Raw genomic sequence first — 24,184 nt, 5'->3', positions numbered from 1 at the left:
AGTTCAACTGTGTCTCTAAAAGACGTGCAAGACAAAATGTAAAAGAAGGACCCAGAATTTCGGAAAAAGTCCCATATTTATTGCATCGCTGTAATTTCACTTTTCAGAATTGGACATAAAATACTTACAACACTTATTATCATAATTAAAATGTATACGCAGGTTTCTGTACTACAGTGTATGTACTGGATATCAAAATTTCTATGTATACTGTCTGACACTTCATAATGGCTACTCCTTTGAAAAATACTCTTGACATAGTAGTGCTATGAACCTGAAAACAAACAAAAATCACACACACACGCACACACACGCACACACTGACAAATATCACATTTGCCATTCTGAGCTGAGCCATGTTGGGATTGAGTCATGTGACACATGCGCAATCAGAAATAGAATCCATCATTAGTACAAACCATATAAATAGCCGACCCCGTAAAGACAAAATGTTACAGTATGTGATCTCTATCTATTACTGGCTTTCAAAACACACAATGGAAATGAACCAATGTCCATCTAATGAACTGATATGTACTGTACGCACAATGCCCGTGCTGGCTGCACACGCATTACCGTAATGCTCACCGGTGTACATTCCTAACCAAGGAGCTAACGGAAAGGAGACGTCCGTGGGTTCTTCTATTTCTTTCGGGTCCTGAAGTGGAAATGGCTGAGTGGACAATGTCTAAAGAAGGGGGGAGGACATGGCGATTCTATGGCCCCCCGCTGTAGGAATAGTCTGCCTTGTTGTGCATCACCAGCTTGTTGTCCACAAAGTAGAAGCTGTCAGACTGTGTCTCATAAGGATGCAGGATCATCTCACGCACTGAGAGAGAACACAACATATTTAGGCTTTAGGTTTGGGATCTTTGTGAAGTTGTGAATCAAAGGCATGCGATTATGGAAAGCAGTTTGGGCACTTATTTGATTACTGCTTAAGGTCTGTGTACTAGGGCGGACTAATAGAATGACTAAATGTTACTGGTGAGGCAGAACTGTGCACTAGTCGACAACTGTGTGCTACTAGTACCACAAGTGACATTATGAAATCCCAGCAATTAACATCTAGCGCTTCACTAGTAGAGATGGGAATTGATAAGATTTTTTCGATTCCAATTTCGATACTGCGTGACGATTTGATTCTGTATCGATTCTCAAATTTGTAGTTTTGGGGAGAAAAAAAAATCCAGGGGACTTTAAATAGATTAAGAAAGTAATTGAATGAATCCATCCATCCATCCATTCTCAATACCACTTATCCTGTTCAGGGTTGCGGGGCTCTGGAGCCTATCTCAGCTGATTTCGGGCGAAAGACCGTCTACACCCTGGACTAGTCGCCAGTCAATTGCAGGGCACATATAGACACGGACAACCATTCACACTCACATTCACAGTGTCACTGAGCGGGAACTGAACCCAGGCTGCCCGCACCAAAGTCAGGCGAATGTGCCACTACCACCATCAGTGACTTAATGGAATGAATAAAATAAAATAAAATACAATAAAAAACACCCAGTGGGTATTATATTGTCGTTAGAATATATAAGCGTTATAATCGAAGAAAACCGACTCATGTGCCACGTCGTGGGTTGTGTGTACAAGTTCCTACGTTTTAAACACATCTTATGTATCTTGCAGCAAGCCTGTGACGTATGTTCTTCTGCCCTCCTTGAGCATGTTTTAAGCTGTTTAATGACACACCTTTTGGAGTTTACTATAAGACTAAACGCACAGCAAAAGGAATTACACGGCTTGTAGGAAATTCTGGTCCCACCATCCAACGTCTCAGGATGGAGAAGCAGTGCACCATCAACACTGGGGCGCTGCTGACTTCAACTCAGGACATAGTGAGTCGGTTGGCCGAATATTTCGAAGACCTCCTCAATTCTACTGACACGCTTTCCCAGGAAGAAGCACTGTCTGGAGACTCTGAGGCAGGCTCTCCTATCTCTGGGGTTAAAGTCACCGAGGTGGCTAAAAAGCGCCTCGGTGCCAAGGCCCCGGGGGGTGTATGAGATCTGCCCGGAGTTCCTGAAGGCTCTGGATGTCGTAGGGCTGTCCTGGTTGACGCCTCTGCAACATCGCATGGACATTGGGGATAGTGCCTCTGGACTGGCAGACCGGGGTGATGGGCCCCCTTTTTAAGAAGGGGACCGGAGGGTGAGTTCCAAATATAGAGGGCTCACACTCCTCAGCCTCCCTGGAAAGGTCTATTCAGGGGTTCTGTAGAGGAGGGTCAGTCAGGGATCCGGGAGAAGCAGTGTGGTTTTTGTCCTGGCCATGGAAAAGTGGACCAGCTCTATACCCTCGGCAGGGTCCATGAGGGTTTATGGGAGCTCACCCAACCAGGCTACGTGTTTTGTGGACTTGGAGAAGGCATTTGACTGTGTCCTTCGGGGAGTCCTCTGGAGTATGGGGTACCGAACCCACTGATACAGGCTATTTGGTGTTTGGTCCGCATTGACGGCAGTAAGTCGGATATGTTTCCAGTGAGGGTTGTACTCCGCCAAGGCTGCCCTTTGTCACCGATTCTGTTCATTACCTTCATGGACAGAATTTCTAGGCGTAGCTGAGGCGCCATGGTCCATGGTCCTCAGTCGGAAGAGGTTGGAGTGCCCTCTCTGGGTCGGGGAAGAGATCCTGTGTAGGAGTTCAAGTATCTCAGGGTCTTGTTCACGAGTGAGGGAAGAATGGAGCGGGACATCGACAGGCGGATCGGTGTAGCATCTGCAGTGATACGGAGTCTGTATCGGTCTGTTTACTGGTTGATCTACATTCCTACCTTCACCTATGGTCACGAGCTGTGGGCCGTGACCGAAAGAACAAGATCGCGGATACAAGTGGCCGAAATGAGTTTCCTCTACAGGGTGTCCTGGCTCTCCCTTACAGAAACGTGTAGGTCCATGCATGCATCGCACCATACTGCCCATAAGAGGCCAAGGGAGACTTCCGGTCTCAGTTTCCAGCAGGGTGTATTTTAGCGTAACTCCTGGAAAATTTGCATGCTCTCTTTCCCAGAATGCATTGCGATAGTTAAAATTACTGCATCCCTGTTTTGACTGCATTAAAATGTATCTTTATTGTGTTATTTTGTCAAGACAAGGTTTAATAATTAAAGTGGTTTCATTTCTAGATAAATTCATGTAGTTTTTAGTCATGTGTTTACTGCTGCACTTGGTGGCAATCTGACCCATATTAATACCACTTGAGGCCAGTAGCTTACTCGTACCATTTGAGGCTTGTAGAATTCAACATTTGTATGAATGCCAGCTTGTCCACACAATTTGCAAGTTGCATTATATTCACAATGACAGTGTCTCTCCAAATAAATTCATGGGAATTGGTGGAATATTCAGCTAATGACTGCACCACACTATTTCCTTCGGAATAGTTCCCAGTTCCCGCAGATCCATGATTCACAATACCCATCTCTAGCACGCAATTAGGGCAGGGCAAAAATAATGTAATAACGCAAATGTTCTGCCTCGAAGCCCCCCCCCCCCCCAAAAAAAGGGTTCTGCCCTGAACCCTGTTTGCTCCACTGGAAACAATGTTTCACAAGGACAGTTATTGCAGATGCACAGTGTTGGGCCACTGATAAACTTTGCCAAAAACGACAGAGAAGTGTCTATAAGTTACTTTTAAGACACTGTTAGATGTGTAATGTACATACAGTATAACATGATTTATGAGTGAGCTGAATGGTAGGTAGAGTTTTTTTTTTTTAATCTAAAATGGTAATTGCTCGAGCACTAATGCCAATTCGCGATCGTTAACCATTGCAACCTAGACGTTATACTAGTGCAGTGATTCCCAATCAGGGTGCTGTGGCATACTAATGTGCTGTGTGAGATCATCAGTGGTGCCGTGGGAAATCATCCAGTTTTTCTTTATTTGTATCCCTTAAACGGGATATCAATTTCCAAATGCGATGTGTCCGACTGTGCTTACTGATGTCCTCTGACAGGGCGGGGAACTCGTAGATGTGCTCGCATGTGTTCTTGCTGCTGGGCATGCAGAAGCCAAACTCAAAGTCGAAGCTCTTGAGGAGCTGGTCGCGGAAGTAGTGTCTCTCGATCATGCGGAAGTTGTTGATGGGCGTGTCGCCCACTGTGAACTCCACCCTGCACACACATGAGACCCACCCAAATCAAATTGTTAGTCAAACTACGCTGTTGAAAACACACATGAGATGATGACCACCCACCACACCCCTCCACCACCTTGTGATTATACAACATTGTTATTCTGTTTTGAAGGGAACTAGTGGGGAAAAAAGATGGATTCTTCTGAAGAGGTAATTGTTGTAAATTCTCTATTGTTGCTACAGTTTGTGCGTCCATGTTTCGGTGCTGAAGTTTACGTTTTTTTACGTCAGAAACCTTGTTGGCAGCTACGGGGTCCTCGGAAAGACGTGGTGAGTTTGTTCGTGGCAAATATTGTTTTCACTGACACAGTAATTATTGTATGATTAGTTAGCTTTTTGCAAATGCGAAACAAGGGTCCGCACTCCCCCCATTGCTAGGTAAACTGCATAATTTGCAGTCCGTCAATTTCGGTGCACCAGCAAGCCTGGAGTGTGGGAATGTCACCAATGGACACGAAATATAAAAGATCAAATAATGAAAACTACAGCAAGGTGTTAGAGGAGCTGATAGGCTTAATCAGTATTGTCACCTCCTCTAGTAGTGGCTTGGGTGAAAATGACTTCTTTTAAACAAAACAAAAGTTACACACAGCAGCTTTAAGAAAATGAGGATAAACATGACAACTGCATGTACAAATATTAATTGAGTAAAATGTTATATCACAATTGCACAAAATATGTCTGCAAAAATTCACTGACAGTATATTTGGCACCGAGGTTATATTTCTTTTAGGAAAGTCCCAGACCTATTATGTTCAAGCGGGTCCTCAGAGATGTACTGTAACCCGAGTAATAAAGCGTCTGTAGCATGGCAGTGAAAATAATGTTATTTTCCGCATAAAAGGCATATCCGACCTGGGATGCACGCTGAGTATTTCACTGTACAGGGGGCCGTCGGTTTTCCACTCCAACGGCGGCGACATAACCAGAATTAGTATGTAATGTAAATTTTAACACATAGTCGATCACTGACCTACTCTAACACAGTAGTAAAGTCATAATTGCAGTAAATGTGGATGAAAAACACATCTAGGCCATGAATATAAAACTCTCTTTTGGGTCTCAACCCTACGCCTTGTGATTTGGTCATTTTGGATCTCATATGATCGTGTAGTTTTAGCTAATGAAGTTACCCGTGAGTGCATATTAAAAGGCATAGGTGTTTCACATTAACACTGAACGGCAGTGCTCAGAAGCATTGACAACTTGTCTGTTCTGTGTGTTCTCACTTGTCAGCCCACACAACCTCCTACTACATCCTGTTTGATGGTTCTGCTAGAGCAGCCGGACTGAGCACACAAGTGCACCCTTCAGGTTTTGACATTTTACTCACTCTCTCTGTCTCTCCGTCTCTCTCTTTAATCCAGTCTTTTTGTTGTAATACCCTCTTGCCTCTCACAAAAGCACTCGGCAAACTTACGTGGCTCCGACCTGCCGCAGCTGTAGGAAGGCGGGTGTGAACTGGTAGCGCACAAAGCGCCCGGCGTTGGGGTCACATTGCTTTCTGCCTCCTGCTATGAATAAATGATATGATTGTTAGTTTGGAAGAAAAAAATCGAGCGCTTCACTACTAGTAGTAGTAGTAGTAGTAGCATGGAAATTTCAACGAGTGCACAGTTTTGCCTCACTATTAACATATACATTGGGCCCACGCTATTCGCGGGGCATAGGGATTGGGTCGGATTGCAAATAGCAAAAATCTTTCATCATTTCAAAATCATTATTATTATTATTAAAATGCAAAAAATATTTAATAAACAGGGTAAACCGCCAGTAAGCGTTTTTGGGGTTGGTTCACCTCAAAAAAAGAAAAAAAACCCCATAAGAAATTGAAACAAAATTGAAAAAAGAAAATCACCGAATAGGTGCCGAACTACATGCATGTGGGGGTCTACTGTAGTTGTTCTATTAGTGCACCGTAGTCATTCTACGAGTGCACAGAAATAACACACCAAAATTAAAATTCTACTTAAAACATTGCCTGTATAATAGAATAAAAGTAGCAGTATGATTCCGGAACAGGTGGGGAAAAGCTGTTTGTGTTGGACCTTAGAGGTTCCACGAAAGGAGTGGTCATCAATACGGTGCCGTGGGCACCAAGAATCCCCAAGGACAACGTGAGTAGCCCCCAGCCCATTCGGAAAATAACTTACCGATGATGGGACGTTGTGATTTTCTAGGAATGTTGTCTGATCATTTGAAAATGTAATCACTTGCAGACTTTTATAGAAACAAAATGCTGCATGTTAATAACTGTTTTCTACCTTTTTAAATCATTGTTGATAATTATTGTGAGAAATCATTCCCAGAATCTGTGTCTTCATGTAGATGAATATCATTTATGCTTAATAATAACAACATTCAAGTTCTTTTCAGCAAATTTGTTATTTCACAAGTGTCTATCAAACTGGTAGCTCATTGCAGGAAGCAGCTCTCAGTTTCCAATAGTTTGATGACCCCTGCAATATAGTAAACATGAGAGTAAGTGACCCATTTTTTTCCCCAAGGTTTTGAGCTGACCTGGTGCTGGGGGTTTGGTGATCTCAAACAGGACTGTTCCTGTTTCCATATCACGGATCTTAAACCTGGTGAAGTCGATCATGTGGACGTTTTCCTCTGGTGAACAAAGGTAGTCTGAAACAGAGAAGAAAAACTGCTGCATTGACATAAACTAATGATAATGTGTTGCACAGTATTCATGGGATTTGAACACATTGTTGGCATGTGGACAGAAATGTGTGTGTATGTGCTGTTGTCTTTCTGTGCTTGTATGCCACAACCTTTGGCCATCCGTCTATCCATTTTCTACTGCTTATTAAGCTTAGGGTCACGTAATCTTAAATCCATCTCGGCTGGACGAATGGCCACATACTCCCTAAACTGATCGGCAGTCATTCACACTGCACGTAGACTGAACAAAGGTACTTAATTTTCAGTTGCACATGATTAAAATGTGGTAAACTGACACATAATCAAACAATATGTTAGTTGAAACTTTTTAACCCAGAACGTTTTGATCGCTGTGCTGCCCTATACAGCCCTTAACATCCTACCTTTACTTTGCATTTTTTGTATGGTCCACATGAGAAAAATGCTAGAATGGGGCCCTTTCACCCCATTTGACTGTGTATGTGTGTGTGCGTGTGTGTGAAACGCTCCTTTGCCAACATGGGAGGAGGATTAGATATAAGAGGCTTATTGTGTTTTACCATCACATGGACGAACCAGTTGCAGTGTACACACCTTGCAAAGTCTATTTTTCCCGTCCCATGTTGCATAATCCGTTTTGACTGGCCACTCTCATACAGTATACAATTACAGTCATTGCAGAAAGAAAAAAGAAACTCAAGATAAACACCTGAGGAGGCCACAGTGTGTGTGGACCTGTATGTGCGCACAAACACACATTATCTTAGTATTTGAAGGGGTCAGAGAGCAGATGGTCCACACAGGCTTTAGCTACCTGCTTAAAGATATTTATAGACCTTTCAATAAAATAAAGCACACTATAGTTGACACCCGAGCTTAAAGTGCCCTACAGTGTGAACAAGGTGCTTTAGAGATGGTTAATTTGTTGGACCGTGTACATTTGCATGCCAGGCGGATCACACCATGAACTGGTCGCCAGCCAGTCGCAGGGCACATATAGACAAACAACCGTTTGTGCTCACATTCACACCTACGGGCAATTTCTTCAATCATCCCACCATGCATGTTTTTGGAATGTGGGAGGAAACCGGAGTACCCCGGGAAAACTCATGCAGGCATGAGGAGAAGAAGACGTCAATCGCAGGGCACAAACAACCATTTAACACTCAGATTTACACTTGGGGACAATTTAGTCTTCAATGAACCTACTGTAACATCCACCTTTTTTTGGAATGTGTGAGGAAGCCCAATGTATGAGGTGAAACCTATGCAAGCACGGGGAGAAAACTTGACACAGGAAGATCGCAGCAGAGATTCAAACCCCGAACCTCAAAACTGCCTCAGTTTTACATATATGTAGAAAATGCATGCAGTATTTTGTCTTGATTTCATTGATTTCAACAGCAGAGAGTGTCAGGCATTTATTTAAAAGACGCTTCCATTTGAGAGGAAAAACAGATATTTATAGAAGGATGCACAGGTATCAGCAGGATGTTGCTTCAAATTTGATTTGTACTCTCATCTGTTTATTAAGTTTGCTATTGCAGTCAAGACCGTGCTGATGCCGCATACTGTATATTTAGTTTTGTGTATGTTTAAGTCACTTGTTTCCCTTTTATTCAACCAACTCAACTCTCTGTTTTATTAAAATAAAGGCAATGATTTATTTTTATTTTTTTTAAATGTAATTTTATGCAAAGAAGTAACAGTTCGTATACTTCTGTTTAGGTAAACACTATAATGTTTTTTGCAGATATGATAATTTTATTTGATGAACTAACCCAATTACCAAGTATAACTTAATAATAAATAAGTAGAAACTTCCAACTCACAATAGACAGTTGAAACACAGTCAAGTCAAAGGAGATTCAGCTGAACATGCAATATAGCCATTTTATTCCGTTCCTTTTTCCTGCCTTAGCTTTTATTTCTCACAATGAGAAGAATCAATTCAATACTATTCAATGATAACATTGTGGCTATATCCTATCCTATCCTGTATAACTGAATTGGGGGAAGAAAAAAAAAGAAATTTTCCAAGGGTAAAACAAAACAACAACATACAATAACCTGTTTGCATAAAGATGCACACCCTCAAACTAAACTAATACTGTTGCAGCACCCTGGCTTGTGTGGCATATCTTGATGTGGCAACTTGCCCACTCTTCTTTGCAAAAATGCTCCGAATCTGTCAGATTGCGAGGGCAGCTCCTGCGCTCACCCCTCTGCAGATCGCCCCACAAATGTTCCATCTGATTCATGTCTGGATGGGACAAAACTGAAAGTTGAACTTCCTCTTCTTCATCGGCTTTCTGGCAGAAGCCTGTAAGTTTTGTGCTAATACTGCCTGGAATTTGGAACTGTGAAAACCCTCCCTCCACTTTGACCAAGGCCCCAGTTCCAAATGAAGAAAAACAACCTGAAAGCGTGAGGCTATGCTGTCAACACAATGCTTCACTGTAGGTACGGTGATCTTTTGGTGAGGATCAGTGTTGTGTTTGTGCCAAACTTACCTTTTGGAAGTTTGGCCAAAAAGTTCAGCCTTGACCATAACACATTTTCTCACATGCGTTTAGGAGATTTCAGGTATGTTTTTGCTAAATGTAGCATGGCTTGAATGTTTTTTTTTTTTCTCTTGTAAGATAAGGTTTCCACTCGCCAGCTTACCCCACCTCCCAGACAAATGAAGAAGATAGGAGATTGTTGTCACATATACTAAATAGCCAGATCATTCCAGAAATCCCTGCATCTCCTTCAATGTTGTTGTGTTGGCAGCCTCCCTGATCAGTTTTCTTCCCATCTTTTCATCATTTTAGAGGGTCGTCCACTTCTTGGTAATGTCCCTGTGCCATATTTTCTCCACTTGGTGACTGTCTTCACTGTGTTCCATGTTATATACCATACCTTGGAAATATGTCTGTACCCTTCTCCTTAATGACACCTTTGAACAATGAGAGCTGTCTAATTCTGTGGAAGGACTCTGCAGACCTTGTGCTGTAATGTATGACTTCAAAAATGTCAGTAAAAGCCGACTAGAATAGCTAAAGTTTTTTTTGGGATACGGACACTTCAGAGGCACTTTAAATGGTGGCGGGTGTGACTCCTATTTAACATGAGTTTGAATATCATTAGTTCATTCTGGACACAGTCACATCCCACTCACAGTTACAAGAGGGTGTGCACACTTGTGCAACTGCATTATATTAATTGCTTGTGTAGTGTATGAAAGGTGCTATATAAATTAAGATTGATCGATTGATTGATTAGTTGTTTATTTTACTAACCCCTCTAAAAGATGAAATAAATTTAAGTTTTACAGTATGTAGGCCAGATAAATGGTGGAGAAAGTTTTGAAATCATTTCTTGATTTAATTTGTTCCATCCCCAGAAACCCAAATTTGACTTTTTTATATCCACTCTATGTGATACAGTATGTATTGAGCTGAATATGAAAATGATTTTCACAAATACTATCTATAAATCTATAAATCTAAACCAAAGGCACTGACAAAAGCATGATTTGACTGATTGCTTGTGTTAGAAAATCAATAAAATGGGAAGACGTGAGCAAGTGAACACTAAATGCATAAATGTATAGATTTATGGAACTATTGATCCTTTAGTTACACCTCTATGTTGAAATGGCCTCAGTTTCAAAAGAAGTTATGTGCACTAATGCTTAACATCATATGGTTCAGAAATGTCTCTCTAAAGCTGCTGCCTTGCAAAAAATAAAATCAAAAATATGCCCTCCCAAAAAATCTCTAAGAGGGTTTGGAGCGGTCACTTTGATGCATATTGCCAGTTTGGGGAGGTCCATGTGAGGAAGAGAAGCGTAACCTTTCATCTAGATTGGAACTCATACTAAGCACAGAAGCTCATTGCACGTTGATAAGATGCACAAATGTATTCCTCTAAATGTCAGTTAGCCTCTGTCAGCTATGATTCACTCAGGATGGTACAAGGCTATTTGTGTCTTGCAACATGTTTGTGTCGCCTACAGTTTTCACTGGGGGGGGGGGGGGGATAATCCACATCATAAGCTTTTAAACGCTGATTCATCGAAATGTGATTACACAATGTGTTAAAATCATGTACAGTCTACATTGTAGACTGAATAGAGATAAAAGTACACAGAAACAAAACTCCTTTGAATTGACTTAATTTGAACATGTACATCATGTTCAATTTTTGGGTTCCAAAAGAACAAGAAAAAAACATTCATAATCTCTTTGGTGGAAAATTATATCATCAACACAAATGAAAGTTGCATACTGCATGTGAAACAAAACAACGATTCTTGGGTGGGATTCTTGTTACCAACAAATGATGTGAAGCTTCACGGCCTCCCCATGCAGAGCAGCTTTACCCGTGACATCTTATTACGCTGCCCCGCAGACATTTGGAACAATCATACATGACAGTCCCTTTCCACACTCGTGTTATGATAACAAAATGAGATGTGTTCTGCGGTGCGTGCAAATTAACAGAAAATAGAAAGTGAATGATATGAGTCAGGTTGTGTTTAGTGCCAGGATTGTGTAGGAACATGGTACACATGACGTATGACGAGTATATGGATCAAAATACATTTTGATATTTATATGTTTTTGGGAGAAAGTTGCAGTGAAAAGTCATTTTCGCATTTATTATAGCCATCAAGTCAATGGAACATCAGCCAATTTACTCTGTGCATCTTTTTCTTTGTTTGTTGTTTTTGTTTTATGACTTAGAGAAGCAGCATGTGGCTCACAGCCATAGTTTTAGCCATCAACCAATCTCTCCTCTGGACAAAGTCGACTCTGAGCTCTCTCTAACTTTGCCTCCAAAACCTTGGCTGTCGCTCTGATGAGCTCATTTCTAATCCTATCCAACCTTGTCATTCCAAAAGAGAACTTCAACATCTTCATTTCTGTTGTCTCCTCAGTGCCACAGTTGCTAAACCAGTGGTGCCCAAACTACGGCCACTCGCGGGGGCCATTTGATGACCGCCATCCATATTTTATTTTATTTTAGGGACCCGTGGCATGTACTACATATGACATTTGACATGGCCCACAACGTTCTTGAAATTTACTCGTGCACTCACTGTAGTAGTCTCGCCACGCTGCACTATTTGCATATCTGTTGTTGACCAATACTGGCCACTCATGCCAGAGTAGCATCTGCTCCATTTGCACACTGATTGAGGAGTATCTGCAACATTCGCACAATCAACATTGTCTCAAATTATCGCACTACTCGTCACTTTAAACCGCATACACTCCTTTGCGCAATTGTCATTGCACCGGACTATTGCAATATTAGTCATTCGAACTGCTCTAAGTACTAGAGGACTCAAAAAAAAAAAAAAAATGTACAGGCATTACCAGATAACGAGCAACCCTTTACTGCTGAGTGACTGATTTTTTTTTTTTGTCAATGTCTTTATGTCTCCAAAGTGTTCTCTGTCAATTGACTGTGTTGTCGTACTAGAGCGGCTCCAACTACCGGAGACAAATTCCTTGTGTGTTTTTTTGGACATACTTGGCAAATAAAGATGATTCTGATTCTGAAATTTAAAAAAAAAAGGTGTGTGTGTGTGTGGGGGGGGCAGCATGCAAAGTGTGGGTCTCAAAAGAGGGGGTGTTGCGACACACTCAAATCCCCCATGGGTGTAACACTACTAAAAACTAATACTACTGATTGGAACGATGAACAAATCAGTGGTGATTTGGATTCACTCAAAATATCCCATGAAAAAAAATGAATCCCAAATCAGAATTTTCAAATTTGAATCAAAACAAGTTAAAGAATAAAATACTTCCTACTTTATTCTGACAAGTGTTGCATTGGTGCCTACAGGTGCCACCATTTCGACATAGTGTGCATCGCTTGTGTGCATGTGGACATTGTAGCTTTACCGAGATATACATAAAGTTTGTTTGGGGAAAAAAAAGAGCTCTCTGTTGAAGGAGGCTTGTGTTTAGCCTCGCGCTCCAATAAGCGCCACGGATAACATGGAGGCACCACAATGGAAGTCGAAAAACAGCCATCTCTGGAAAGTGCCACTGTCGCAGATGAATGGGAGAAAATCCAACAAGATGACGAGAGCGGCTAAGTATCTAGCAGGCTAGCTGGAGAGGTGACAGCTTGGTCCGGGATGTGGGGATTTATGGACGTGACGAGTGCAAAACAAACCCTGGATTCTATCTGTGACCAAGGTACTGCGAGGGATCCTGGTTAAAGTAAGCCATTTTAAACTAACAAGAAAAACCTCTGTATGGAGACACTGCAGCTAAAACGCATCAGTTAAAATGTACCAGTGTACTCTCTTACCGGTCCAATAGATGGATAGATTGGATTTTTAAATTGTTGGACAATTATTTCAGAATAGTACAAGGAGTACCGATTCGATTGTGATTTCGTTACTGTTACTACGAATAACAAATGGGGTTTTAGGGTGCGAGTCCAAGCACTAGTAACCTCCTTCAGATTACATCGCCAGCAGATGTAGTCCCCCTGCGTAGGTCACCCTATGTGCCTCCCTCTTCTGGAAGAAAGTGTTTGCTGCAGCCATTCCCATCCTTTTCCCAAAGTCCACCACATCTGTCTCTACAAGTCCCTCCCCTGGATACCAAACTTACCCATCACTTCTTCATCACCCCCTGTTTCCTTCAGCAACATGTCCATTAAAATTTGCACCAATCCAGACTCTCTCTGCCTGGGACTACCTCCTCTCGCTCCTTCCAGAATTGATCTTTTTCTTTTCATTCACATCCTACCTTTGAGGCATTACCACCAATTAAACATAACACCTTCAATTTGACCTTTCAACCTCATCACTCAATCTGACACCCTTTTCACCTCCAGGACATTCTTAACTAATTCTCCCTTTAAGATAACCCCTACTCCATTTCTCTTCCCAGCTACACCATGGTAAAATAATTTGAACAATGCCCCTTCGAGCCTTTCTGACTTTTCACCTGCTTTCATGGACACAAAATACAGCATGCTGTATCTACCTTTCTCCTAATCATAATGTCAACCAACTCCCTAGCTTTTCCTGTTGTAGTCCCAACATTTCCACCAGCACACTGTATCTTAACGGCACCGATGGCAGTCGTTGTTAATCCGGGCTGCGAATGATCCGGAGTGGAATTCTTTCGATGAACGCTCATATTTGTTTGCCAATGTTTTAAGACAGGTGCCCTTCCTGACGCAACCATCCATCCATCCATCCATCCATCCATTCTCTGAGCCGCTTCTCCTCACAAGGGTCGCGGGAGCGCTGGAGCCTATCCCAGCTATCATCGGGCAGGAGGCGGGGTACACCCCGAACTGGTTGCCAGCCAATCGCAGGGCACATACAAACAAACAACCATTCACACTCACATTCACACCTATGGGCAATTTAGAGTCTTTAATGAACCTACCATGCATGTTTTTGGGAAGCGGGAGGATACCGGAGTGCCCGGAGAAAACCCACGCAGGCACGGGGAGAACATGCAAACTCCACACAGCCGGGGCAGGGAATTGAACCCTGGTCCTCAGAACTGTGAGGCAGACGCTCTAACCAGTCGGCCGCCTTACGCAACTCTGCATTTATCCGGGCTTGGGACCAGCCTCCAGTTTACAGTTGATAGTGTTCTACTTAATTCATGTAGGTGGCAGTGATGCACAAGGTTGACAACTGTTTTCTCCAGGGGCCTCATGTACAAAAGGTGCGTACGCACAAAAACGTGACGTCCGTTCTTTTTCACGGCAAAGTTCTGATGTATCAAGAGTGACATGACCGTGGAAATGTGCGGTGCTTCACGCCAAATGCATGGCTGGCGTACGCACGTTTCTGCAGCTTTTGGTGCTTTGGCGACACTTAGAGGTGATGCTGGGAAACTGTTCTCATAAATCTGCACATCAGAGAGACATGAACAATTAGCACTGATGAACAATTCATGCCCGGCAACATTTGATTTCAACAATGCAATTGAGGCAAGGACTCAGAATTCATTTGTTAACCAGTGTATTTAATGAACCACTGATATTTGTTAGGACACCTATTAATTGATCGAGGCGATCATTTATGCCGTCTATTGCCCTCACAATCGCTTCGTGACTCCAGCACATGCGCTGAAAAAAAAAAGTCCTTTGAATTTTCTTCATTTGAACATGTGCATCGGTTGCACATGATTAAAATGTTTTTAAATTGACATAATTTTACCCCTCTTCTCCTAAAAAAAACATGATTTTTTTGTCAGTGTGCGTGTCCACTCCTATGTATTAAATTAATAAATTGAGGAATCAAAAAGGAGTCAAAGTTTTTGATATCCTCTTTGATATGCTTCTATTTGAATTCAAAAGCTTTATTACAAATACCACACATACAACATTTACGCATGAACCTTTATTTCACAGGGCTGAGTGTAGGTTACTGTATGAACACATTTGTTATGAGTTCTAAAAAATACATGGTATTAACCTTGTGGGGTGATCATAGTCAGCCACATGTCCTCCCATGATCACAGCAATTCTCTCCTCGAACGGGGTGAGGCCATCCGCGCCGGTTCTCCGCCTTTTTTTGGCCACTCTTTGGCGGTGGGCAGCTGTCCTCGGCTTCACATCCACCTTAATGTCTGACCACTTCTTTTTTAGTTCAGCGTGTGCTTTGGTATGTGGACTCATTAGAGCTGAGTCCTTCCTGTCACATTAAGTAAAACAATTGCTAAAGCTAAATAGCCAGATACGCACACACACAGGCACACCAAAAAAAGCTCCACTTGATTTTCTTTACCATGGTCACCTAGCAACCGTTGTGATAGTAGTGCCAGCTCACTTAGCTTCTTCTTTGCCCTCATCCACCTGACTGCTCTGCTCAATTGGTGTGCTGCAGCAAATCAAAGGCAATTCCGGGCTAGGCGAAGGCGCTATGCAAATGCAGTGTTTCACTTGAAGGAGTTGGCGAAGGTGCATACCTGAGGCCTTCTCCCTTGACTGTTATCACAGCCCAGGAGAACAACAAGCCCAATTTGTATTTTGAATATTAAAAGGATAAATGTCGCCTGTGGTGAACGTTAACACAAACAAGGAGGAAAAAAAACCGAGATCCAGTAAAATGAGTTGCAATACATCGGTGTATTTTTAGGGGTACGCTCAACCCCCATCTACTTGTGGTTCTCTATTCACATATTCCCCCCTTTTTTTTTCTCTGTGGAACCTCTCGTCACCTACTGTATTTGCTGAAAAAGCTCCCCTATTTGCGGCAGGCTTTCTGTAATGCGCTAAAATGCCACAAAATGATGCCAAAGCCCTAACTAAATAGGAAAGTAGTAATTGGTCTCAAGTATTGTGAAGTGACACAGCTGGAGTGAGAAACAAGGTTTGTATGTCGGGGAAGAGCTAAGTAAAGTTTGGGTTGTCAGTGGCATGTGCATCCATACATACATGATCTTTCAGTGCATTTTTCCAAAATCAAATCATCTGTAAGCCATTTATTTTTCAGGGTGACTTTGTAAAATGAGTTGAAATGATAGCAAACAGTTTTGGGGCTCATAGTTTGTGGCATAGTCACAGTTTAAACTTGGTTGGTATCCTCAAAGTTCCTTTGACACTTACATATTGAGAACTAGAATTTCAGGCGTCAGACACTTCCATACACATATGAAATACTTTGGTGAAAACTACCTTACGGGTCAGAAATGAACTTATTCTGCACCATTAAGAGAGTGCATGCCAAAACACCCAAAACGTCGAATACAGCTGGAACTGGAAGTCCCTCCAAAAAGTGATGAAAAGCTGATAAGAGAACTGGACAACACTGAAATACCTACAGGGATTTCAAGCAAGTACTGGCTGTGTCCTACATGTGCCAATAATCTTCTTTTTTTTTTCATACATCTAGGTTATGGGGTAGGGTGGCCTTTTCTGGTAAAATTTACACAAAGTCTCCCAAAAGCACGTGGAAATGATTTTTCTGGATGCCTTTCGTTAACATTATATTAGATTTTGGGACAATTATCTATTGAGTCCCTTGATTTATTCATACAAACGGGACTTGGATGCAACACTGCTAAAGAGCAAAGCGAGATGCCACGTATAGCTCTTTAATCCCAGAGATTATCAAGGAATTACAGACTTTCAGGCAAGCCTTGACTTCACACAACACGTTCCTGTCCGTTGGACTCGCCCATCAACCTCTACTTAATGCAGCTGTGTGCGCTCATAACACTCACACACACACACGCACACACACAGAATAATCTATCGCCAGGGGCAGGCCAAAGTGACATTAGCATCACACCTGTTCACAAGGTACATTGCACCAGTGCATAGCAGGCTGTGTCATGTCTCACTTCAATAGCACCCGTAGGCACCTTGGCACACTGTTGGGTTCATGGGGAGGTTACAGAGGATAGTCTTTCTTTTTATTGTTGGAAGGATAAATTACTATTATGCAATAAACAGTTTATGTAAGGTCATGGAAACCTCTTTGGTAAGAATAATGAAATCTGTACGAGAAAATAGACCATTTCTGAGACATACACATTTTTTGTTTGCTGTCTGTCAGAAACCTTTCTGTCTCTCTGTCTTAACAATTCATTGATACCCTCAATAGGGGAAAGCAGTGAGCACACTAACTAACTTAATGTTACGCCAAGTAGCATGTCTGCCTCACAGTTCTGAGGTTGGGGGATCAAATCACAGTTGCAGCCATCCTGTGTGTAGTTTAGGGACTCTGGCCTCTCTCTCCTGTGACCGTAATGAGTATAAGCGTCATAGAAAATCGATGGATGGAAACAACTTTCCAAAGTGACACAAACTACAATATGTATGTAATGGATTGTCATAAAATTTACATATACTGTACATACATTATTTGGTAAAGAACACATGGGCAAGAATTAATTTCAGCCAACGTGGATAAAATTCCCATGGATCAATAAAACAATGTACAGCATTAAACGTGCTCACAAACAGTGAAGTTTGGGAAACAGTACAATACACAATACCCCCCCCCCCCATCAACAAGTCCTGAAAATCAGCGTTATCATCTCCAGAGGAATCAGGAGAAAGTGGTTCGAAAAGCACTATTCCATGTTATGGCCACGTTACATCATTTATTCCCCACTGGAGCATCATAATGTCCATCGCTGGTCAAAACAAAAAGCCCAAAACCTTGTCCTGGGCATCCATCCATCCATCCATTTTCTGAGCCGCTTCTCCTCACTAGGGTCGCGGGCGTGCTGGAGCCTATCCCAGCTGTCATCGGGCAGGAGGCGGGGTACACCCTGAACTGGTTGCCAGCCAATCGCAGGGCACATACAAACAAACAACCATCCGCACTCACATTCACACCTACGGGCAATTTAGAGTCTCCAATTAATGCATATTTTTGGGATGTGGGAGGAAACCGGAGTGCCTGGAGAAAACCCACACAGGCACAGGGAGAACACGCAAACTCCACACAGGCGGGGCCGGGGATTGAACCCGAGTCCTCAGAACTGTGAGGCTGACGCTCTAACCAGTCGGCCACCGTGCCGCCTTGTCCTGGGCATGTATTAGAAATTCTATCACAAAGCCACACCATTAAACCCCAAAAGAAAGTGAATAAAGCGTGGACTGGTAATATCAAGCAACAGAAGCATTGTGGTACTGTCACAAAAGGCTGTGGAATCTCTGTTCTGACATACTTCCAAATCAGGACTATGACATTAATAATTTTGACCATAATTAGTGTGCCCCGTTCTCCATCGAAGGACATGATGAGACAGGAGAGGAAAATGGGGTTCAATACCTCCACAGTTCTCTGCTCTTTTTTTAAATATAAAAAATGAAGTGTAAAGGGAAGGTGGAGCCCAGGCCTTTGCTAAGGCCAAACACCCCTGTCCCACAAGTGGTCATAATATCTGCCCGAATTTTAAGGCTGCTTCTTTACAGTCCTGTAACTTGGCTCCAAAATGTTCTTAAATTATTCATTTTTTTAAACCTGTCCTGTTCTGCTGCTTCGTCATGCTGTACCATGGATCGGTATGCCTTTTAATGCCCAACTAGTTCGGCTGTGCAACAGTAGCATTTGATGATATATTCCCTCTGTTGTTTTTTGTAATGAGATGGAAATTAATTGGAAATGCAGATGGACAGAACAAGATTTGAGAGTGGGCAGAGAGCAAAGACAGAATGTGAACAGAGAAGGCAGTGGTACATCTTGTGAGGAAGGAATGTGACGGGTAGCAAAAAAAAAAATGGACGGGACAGTACAGGATGGAGGTAGTGATCCAGGCACTGCTACTGGTGTGTAGTAGGAATGGCTATACAGTGCCAGTCAATTTTAGTGCAAAGGAGAGAAAAGTCCAGGAAGATAGAGTAAACACAGGGGCTACGTACAGCAATAACTCTAACTCTGCTTCAACTGCACAAAATCACTGTCGCAGCTCACAGAATATTGCAACCTTGTAATTCATGAGAGATGGCAATCATTCCTCCTACCCCCGCGCACACTGATTAGCTCTCAATGCACACGAATGGGCTGGGAATCGCTGATCTAATGAATGAGGTCCATGGTCATGGCAGTTAATGGCAAGTGAACAGCCAAAAGGGAATTAAAAGACTAAGTCATCAGAAAGACAACAAAAGCAGTAGCAATCCGACGTGTCTGAAACCCAAACTACTGCTTGGTTGTAAGTTAAAAACACAGACTGAGAAGTTACCATGATGATGTTCCATTTTTCCGTCCTCAGTGGTGCTTTTCTGCCGGAGCTGTGCTTGGCTGCCTGTGTTGTGTCTCAGTAATCGCATTGAGGCACCATGATTGGCTGCCTCTGGGCAGCGCCTAAAGACGACCTTGCCTTTACCGGCTGAGGCAATCACTGCTTCGCTGACATCAGGCACCACTTTTCTGTCTCTTGTAGCAGAAAAATGAAGCACTGAGTGGTGCTCTTAACTGGTTTTCATTTCTCAACAGCAAAAAAACAGCATCTACATTTAAAGGGAAATGTCCTCAATGTGCGGCCTCCACAATTATTGACGCCTTGCAAACGGGGCACCTCAAATAGACACTGACATTTTCCCTTGGGGAAAATAAGCAGGTCTTTAACACAACACACAATGCCTACATAGCTGAGCATTTCATCTGTAAAGCTGACGGGGTTGGTGGAGTTGAAAAAGAAGGAGTATGTTAGCAGAGCATTCCAAAGCAAAAGATGCTAAACATTGCAACATCGACCATGAAAAACAAATTAACGATCACATGTCCACTGACAAGAAAAGAGAGCACCTCTCTGGAAGGCAAGAAAATTAGATAAAAATAAACACCTTACCCCAGAAAATATGGTGGATATTTACATATACGGCGGCACGGTGAACGACTGGTTAGAGCGTCTGCCTCACAGTTCTGAGGACCGGGGTTCAATTCCCCGGCCCCGCCTGTGTGGAGTTAGCATGTTCTCCCCGTGCCTGCGTGGGTTTTCTCCGGGCACTCCGATTTCCTCCCACGTCCCCCCCAAAAAAACCATGCATGGTAGGTTAATCGACAACTCTAAATTGCCCGTAGGTGTGACTGTGACTGCGAATGGTTGTTTGTTTGTTTGAATGTGCCCTGCGATTGGCGGGCAACCAGTCCAGGGTGTACCCCGCCTCCTGCCCGATGACAGCTGGGATAGGCTCCAGCACCCCCACGACCCTCGTGAGGAGAAGCGGCTCAGAAAATGGATGGATGGATTTACGTATACATTTTGGTTGTGGGATCATTAATTACCTGTTGTGTGTCATGTTAATGCATAATGTGGTATTTCCGCCCTCCTAACATAATCCAGATTACGTGTTGTCAGTGGTGAGGAGAGATTAGTGCACCATCATGGTTGATTTAGGTATTATCTCACTGATGCAGCCCTCGTATAGCTTTTCCACTGAGGCAGTATCCCAGGACCGGTGCAACGGTGTTTCTCTGAGTTGTTTATTTGTAACTTCCATCCATCCATCCATTTTCTGAGCCGCTTATCCTCACAAGACGGGGTACACCCTGAACTGGTTGCCAGCCAATCGCAGGGCACACAGAAACAAACAACCATTCGCACTCACATTCACATCTACGGGCAATTTAGAATCGTCAATTAGCCTAGCATGCATGTTTTGGGGATGTGGGAGGAAACCGGAGTGCCCGGAGAAAACCCACGCAGGCACGGGGAGAACATGCAAACTCCACACTTGAACCCCGGTCCTTAGAACTGTGAGGCAGACGCTCTAACCAGTCGTCCACCGTGCCGCCTATTTGTAACTTGGAGTGTTTAAAATATATTGAAAAGGACAAGATAAACCTAATACTCAATTGGGCAATATAAAATCAACTACATCAACTAATCAACTACTACTGCAATTTGCAGGCGCGTGTTAAATGACTGTTTTACCCAGTGGCCGTTTGAGTTGTTAAGGCCCTATACAGTGAAGAAACAGAGGCCCTTATAGTGGCTGCAGTCAAGTTGCAAATGTGAAAACCATGTCTTATATACAGTAGTTATTTTATTATAAAGAGAAATAGTCTGTTGCAGTATTATTTTAGAAGTATATTACAGTACTTTAACTTCTTATGTTCATAATTAATACCTCACCATAGTCACAAGTGGGCCTCAAAACGCCATTATTTATTATATTAGTATCTGAACACACTGCTGTAAATTACTATAGCATAAATGTATTTAAGTGATTCATTAGTGTCCAATGCTGTAAAATGTTTATCAGGGTAGTAATTATTAGATACGCACTGTATATGATATGACATCAGAAGTTATCTTCCAGTGTTGTTTGTGGGATAAAATCAAATAAAATTGAGGTGGAGCTCACAGGTCTGAGGTTGTGGGTTCGAATCCCAGCAGCGGCTTTCCTGTGTGACGTATGCATGTTCGCCCAGTGCTTGCACGGATTTTCTCCTGGTACTCAGGCTTCCTCCCACATCCCAAAAGTGTGCTTCTTAGGTTAATTAAAGACTACATTTCTAAATTGTTCTTAGGGTGTGGATGTGAGTGTGAATGATGGTTGTTTGTCTGTGCCCTGTGATTGGCTGGCGACCGGTCCAGGGTGCACCCTGCCTCTCCCCCGGGCAGCTGGGATTGGCTCAAGTGAGGATACGCAGTATAGAAAATGGATAGATGCAAAATGTATATTATTATTATTATTATTATTATTATCTTAAACGTTATTAATCAAATTATACAAAGACCTTTTTTTCATGACTTCTTCTAATACTCACACTCATAACTATTATGTAAATATTGTGTAGCAGTGAATGTTACTTCATGTATCTTACATGTCCCAAGACTTATTTGGACTATTTTATGTTTTGTTTTACAAATGTCATCAATTATGTCAACTGGGAAAGTTTTAGTCTGCAGATGAGACTTCCCATGACGTCATAAAAAAAGTTATTATTGTTTTACTCCACCTGACTGGGGATCGTTAACTAGTAGATTCCATCTCTATCGACCTGTTACATCCCATCCACTGTAGTTGAGTTTCCAACTTGGAACCCAAAGTCACACTGTTTCCTAATGTGCGTGTTCTATCGTGGATTGCATACACGCACACAATGCGTTCCCCTATTGGCTGTGTCTCCCTGTTGAGTGAATGGAGAGTTTTGCTGTCGCTGTCCATGGTGCATAACGTTGCTAAAGACCTCGTTGAATGCAAATGTCGTGTTGCAGTTCGCGCAATAACATCAAGTGACAGCCAAGTGCGCACGAGCAGATGGGCAACCTTAATATTAAAGCAGCGCCAATTATATGTACAGCTTCCAAATAGACTTACTAGTCTACTTACTCTTGGTGATTTTTTGTAAACCGAGCACATCCTCGGGCGTGATGACGCTGTTTCTGCGCAGTTCTTCCTCGGTGGTGACGGGGATGCCCATGTCTGACGAGTTGCACCCTTGCTGCACTTTCATGTCCAGCGAGGAGCACTTGTGCGTGGAGCAGGCTGGCGGCAACTGGCGTTTGTCTTGTTTTGTGTTTTGTTTTTCTTCCTGACAGGAGGTGGAAGGAACTGTCGTCGTCGCCGTCCTCGACGTCTTAACGGTGGCCGCGGGGAGGCGATTTGCTTGCGTCGAAGGCTGCCTAATACACCGCGCAGAGAGCAGGCTCAGTGCCCGGGTCCAAAATAGCCCATTCTCCGTGCCTCGCACCTCCCCTCCTTCTCCTCTCGATCCGGTAAAAGATCCAAATCAGCCCTTGGCGCCCTCCCTCCTTCACTCGCGCACAGGCTAATCCAAATCCTGCGGCTTTAAAAGAGCGCTGCATGTGCACGCCTGACAGTCTGCACCCGTCTGCTCATCATCAACACTGTGTGCACCATTTTAGACATGCTCGCCATCTCTCTCTCTCTCTCTGCCACTACGTTAACTACACCTGCATGGGGGGGTTGGGGGTGACAAGGGGGCAGTGCACCACCTTACAATTATAATTAAAATCTCTATTGTAATTGCACAGTGAGTTCAGTTTATTATTCTCACTGTAATCTCTCAAGGGGCGGCACGGTGGACGACTGGTTAGAGCGTCAGCCTCACAGTTCTGAGGACCCGGGTTCAATCCCCGGCCCCGCCTGTGTGGAGTTTGCATGTTCTCCCCGTGCCTGCGTGGGTTTTCTCCGAGCACTCCGGTTTCCTCCCACATCCCAAAAACATGCATGCATTGGAGACTCTAAATTGCCCGTAGGTGTGACTGTGAGTGTGAATGGTTGTTTGTTTGCATGTGCCCTGCGATTGGCTGGCAACCAGTTCAGGGTGTACCCCGCCTCCTGCCCGATGATAGCTGGGATAGGCTCCAGCACGCCCGCGACCCTTGTGAGGAGAAGCGGCTCAGAAAATGGACGGATGGATGGATGGATAATCTCTCAAGGAGAAATTTTACCCATGCTCTACTGTGTATGCATGCTTTTTATTTTTATTTATTTTTATTTTTTTTTAAGTGTGTGTGTTGGACACCATGGAACCAGATTGCACACATGCAGGCATGTAAGGAGAGATGTCAGAGTGTAAGGGGTGCGCAGACAGCGGAGGTCCTCTTGAGCTGACCTGTTCGGGACAGTGATTTGCTCAAGGGCACCTAGACAGTAGCCAGGAAGACTAGCATCGCTCGAACAAAGTCTTTTAAAAAATTGTCCGCAGTGGGACAACTTTAATTCTCCTGTTCCAAAGCTACGACATAACCTGTTTCGTGGTTACGAACTAGTTTGCGGAGCGGTGTAATATGTCGGCACGCTTAGTTACCGGCATAGTTTTTTTTTTACATATTGTTTTAACTTTATGGCGGTCAGCATGGTTTTATAATGACATTGACATAGTAATTAGCTTTTAGCCAATTTACAAAAAAAAATGGCAAAGGTACTAAGATGGATTTGATAAGGCCAAAGTGTCACTAATTATCC

At 43.0% G+C, this 24,184-nt stretch overlaps 1 protein-coding gene across 2 annotated transcripts; it reads right to left on the bottom strand.

The window, feature by feature from the left end:
- Positions 1-57: 57 nt before the first annotated feature.
- unc119a (unc-119 homolog a (C. elegans)) lies at positions 58-23,080 on the bottom strand. Of its 2 annotated transcripts, none has more exons than XM_061782684.1 (5): positions 22,583-23,080; positions 6,671-6,784; positions 5,571-5,664; positions 3,955-4,127; positions 58-829 (listed from the first exon to the last, which is right to left on the bottom strand). In XM_061782684.1, exons 1-5 carry the CDS (start codon positions 22,704-22,706, stop codon positions 717-719), a joined length of 618 nt encoding a protein of 205 aa, XP_061638668.1. In that variant the 5' UTR covers positions 22,707-23,080; the 3' UTR covers positions 58-716. The 2 variants fall into 2 exon arrangements, with proteins under 2 accessions (XP_061638668.1, XP_061638669.1); XM_061782685.1 differs by having other exon boundaries at positions 5,571-5,661; positions 22,583-23,078.
- Between the last annotated feature and the right edge of the window lie 1,104 nt (positions 23,081-24,184).

This window comes from Phyllopteryx taeniolatus, chromosome 8, assembly GCF_024500385.1.
Source record: "Phyllopteryx taeniolatus isolate TA_2022b chromosome 8, UOR_Ptae_1.2, whole genome shotgun sequence".
Lineage (NCBI taxonomy): Eukaryota > Metazoa > Chordata > Actinopteri > Syngnathiformes > Syngnathidae > Phyllopteryx > Phyllopteryx taeniolatus.
The sequence above is the reverse complement of the archived record's forward strand: the minus strand, read 5'-3'. Positions and strand labels throughout refer to the sequence as shown.

Bases quoted from the DNA above. Each gene is read 5' to 3' on its own strand.
- unc119a (XM_061782684.1), bottom strand. From the start codon at position 22,706: ATGAAAGTGCAGCAAGGGTGCAACTCGTCAGACATGGGCATCCCCGTC. The intron at 4,128-5,570 runs GTAAGTTTGCCG...ATGTGTGTGCAG, and splicing joins CTGCGGCAGGTCGGAGCCAC to GGTGGAGTTCACAGTGGGCG. The intron at 830-3,954 runs GTAAGCACAGTC...GTTCTCTCTCAG, and splicing joins CGCCCTGTCAGAGGACATCA to TGCGTGAGATGATCCTGCAT.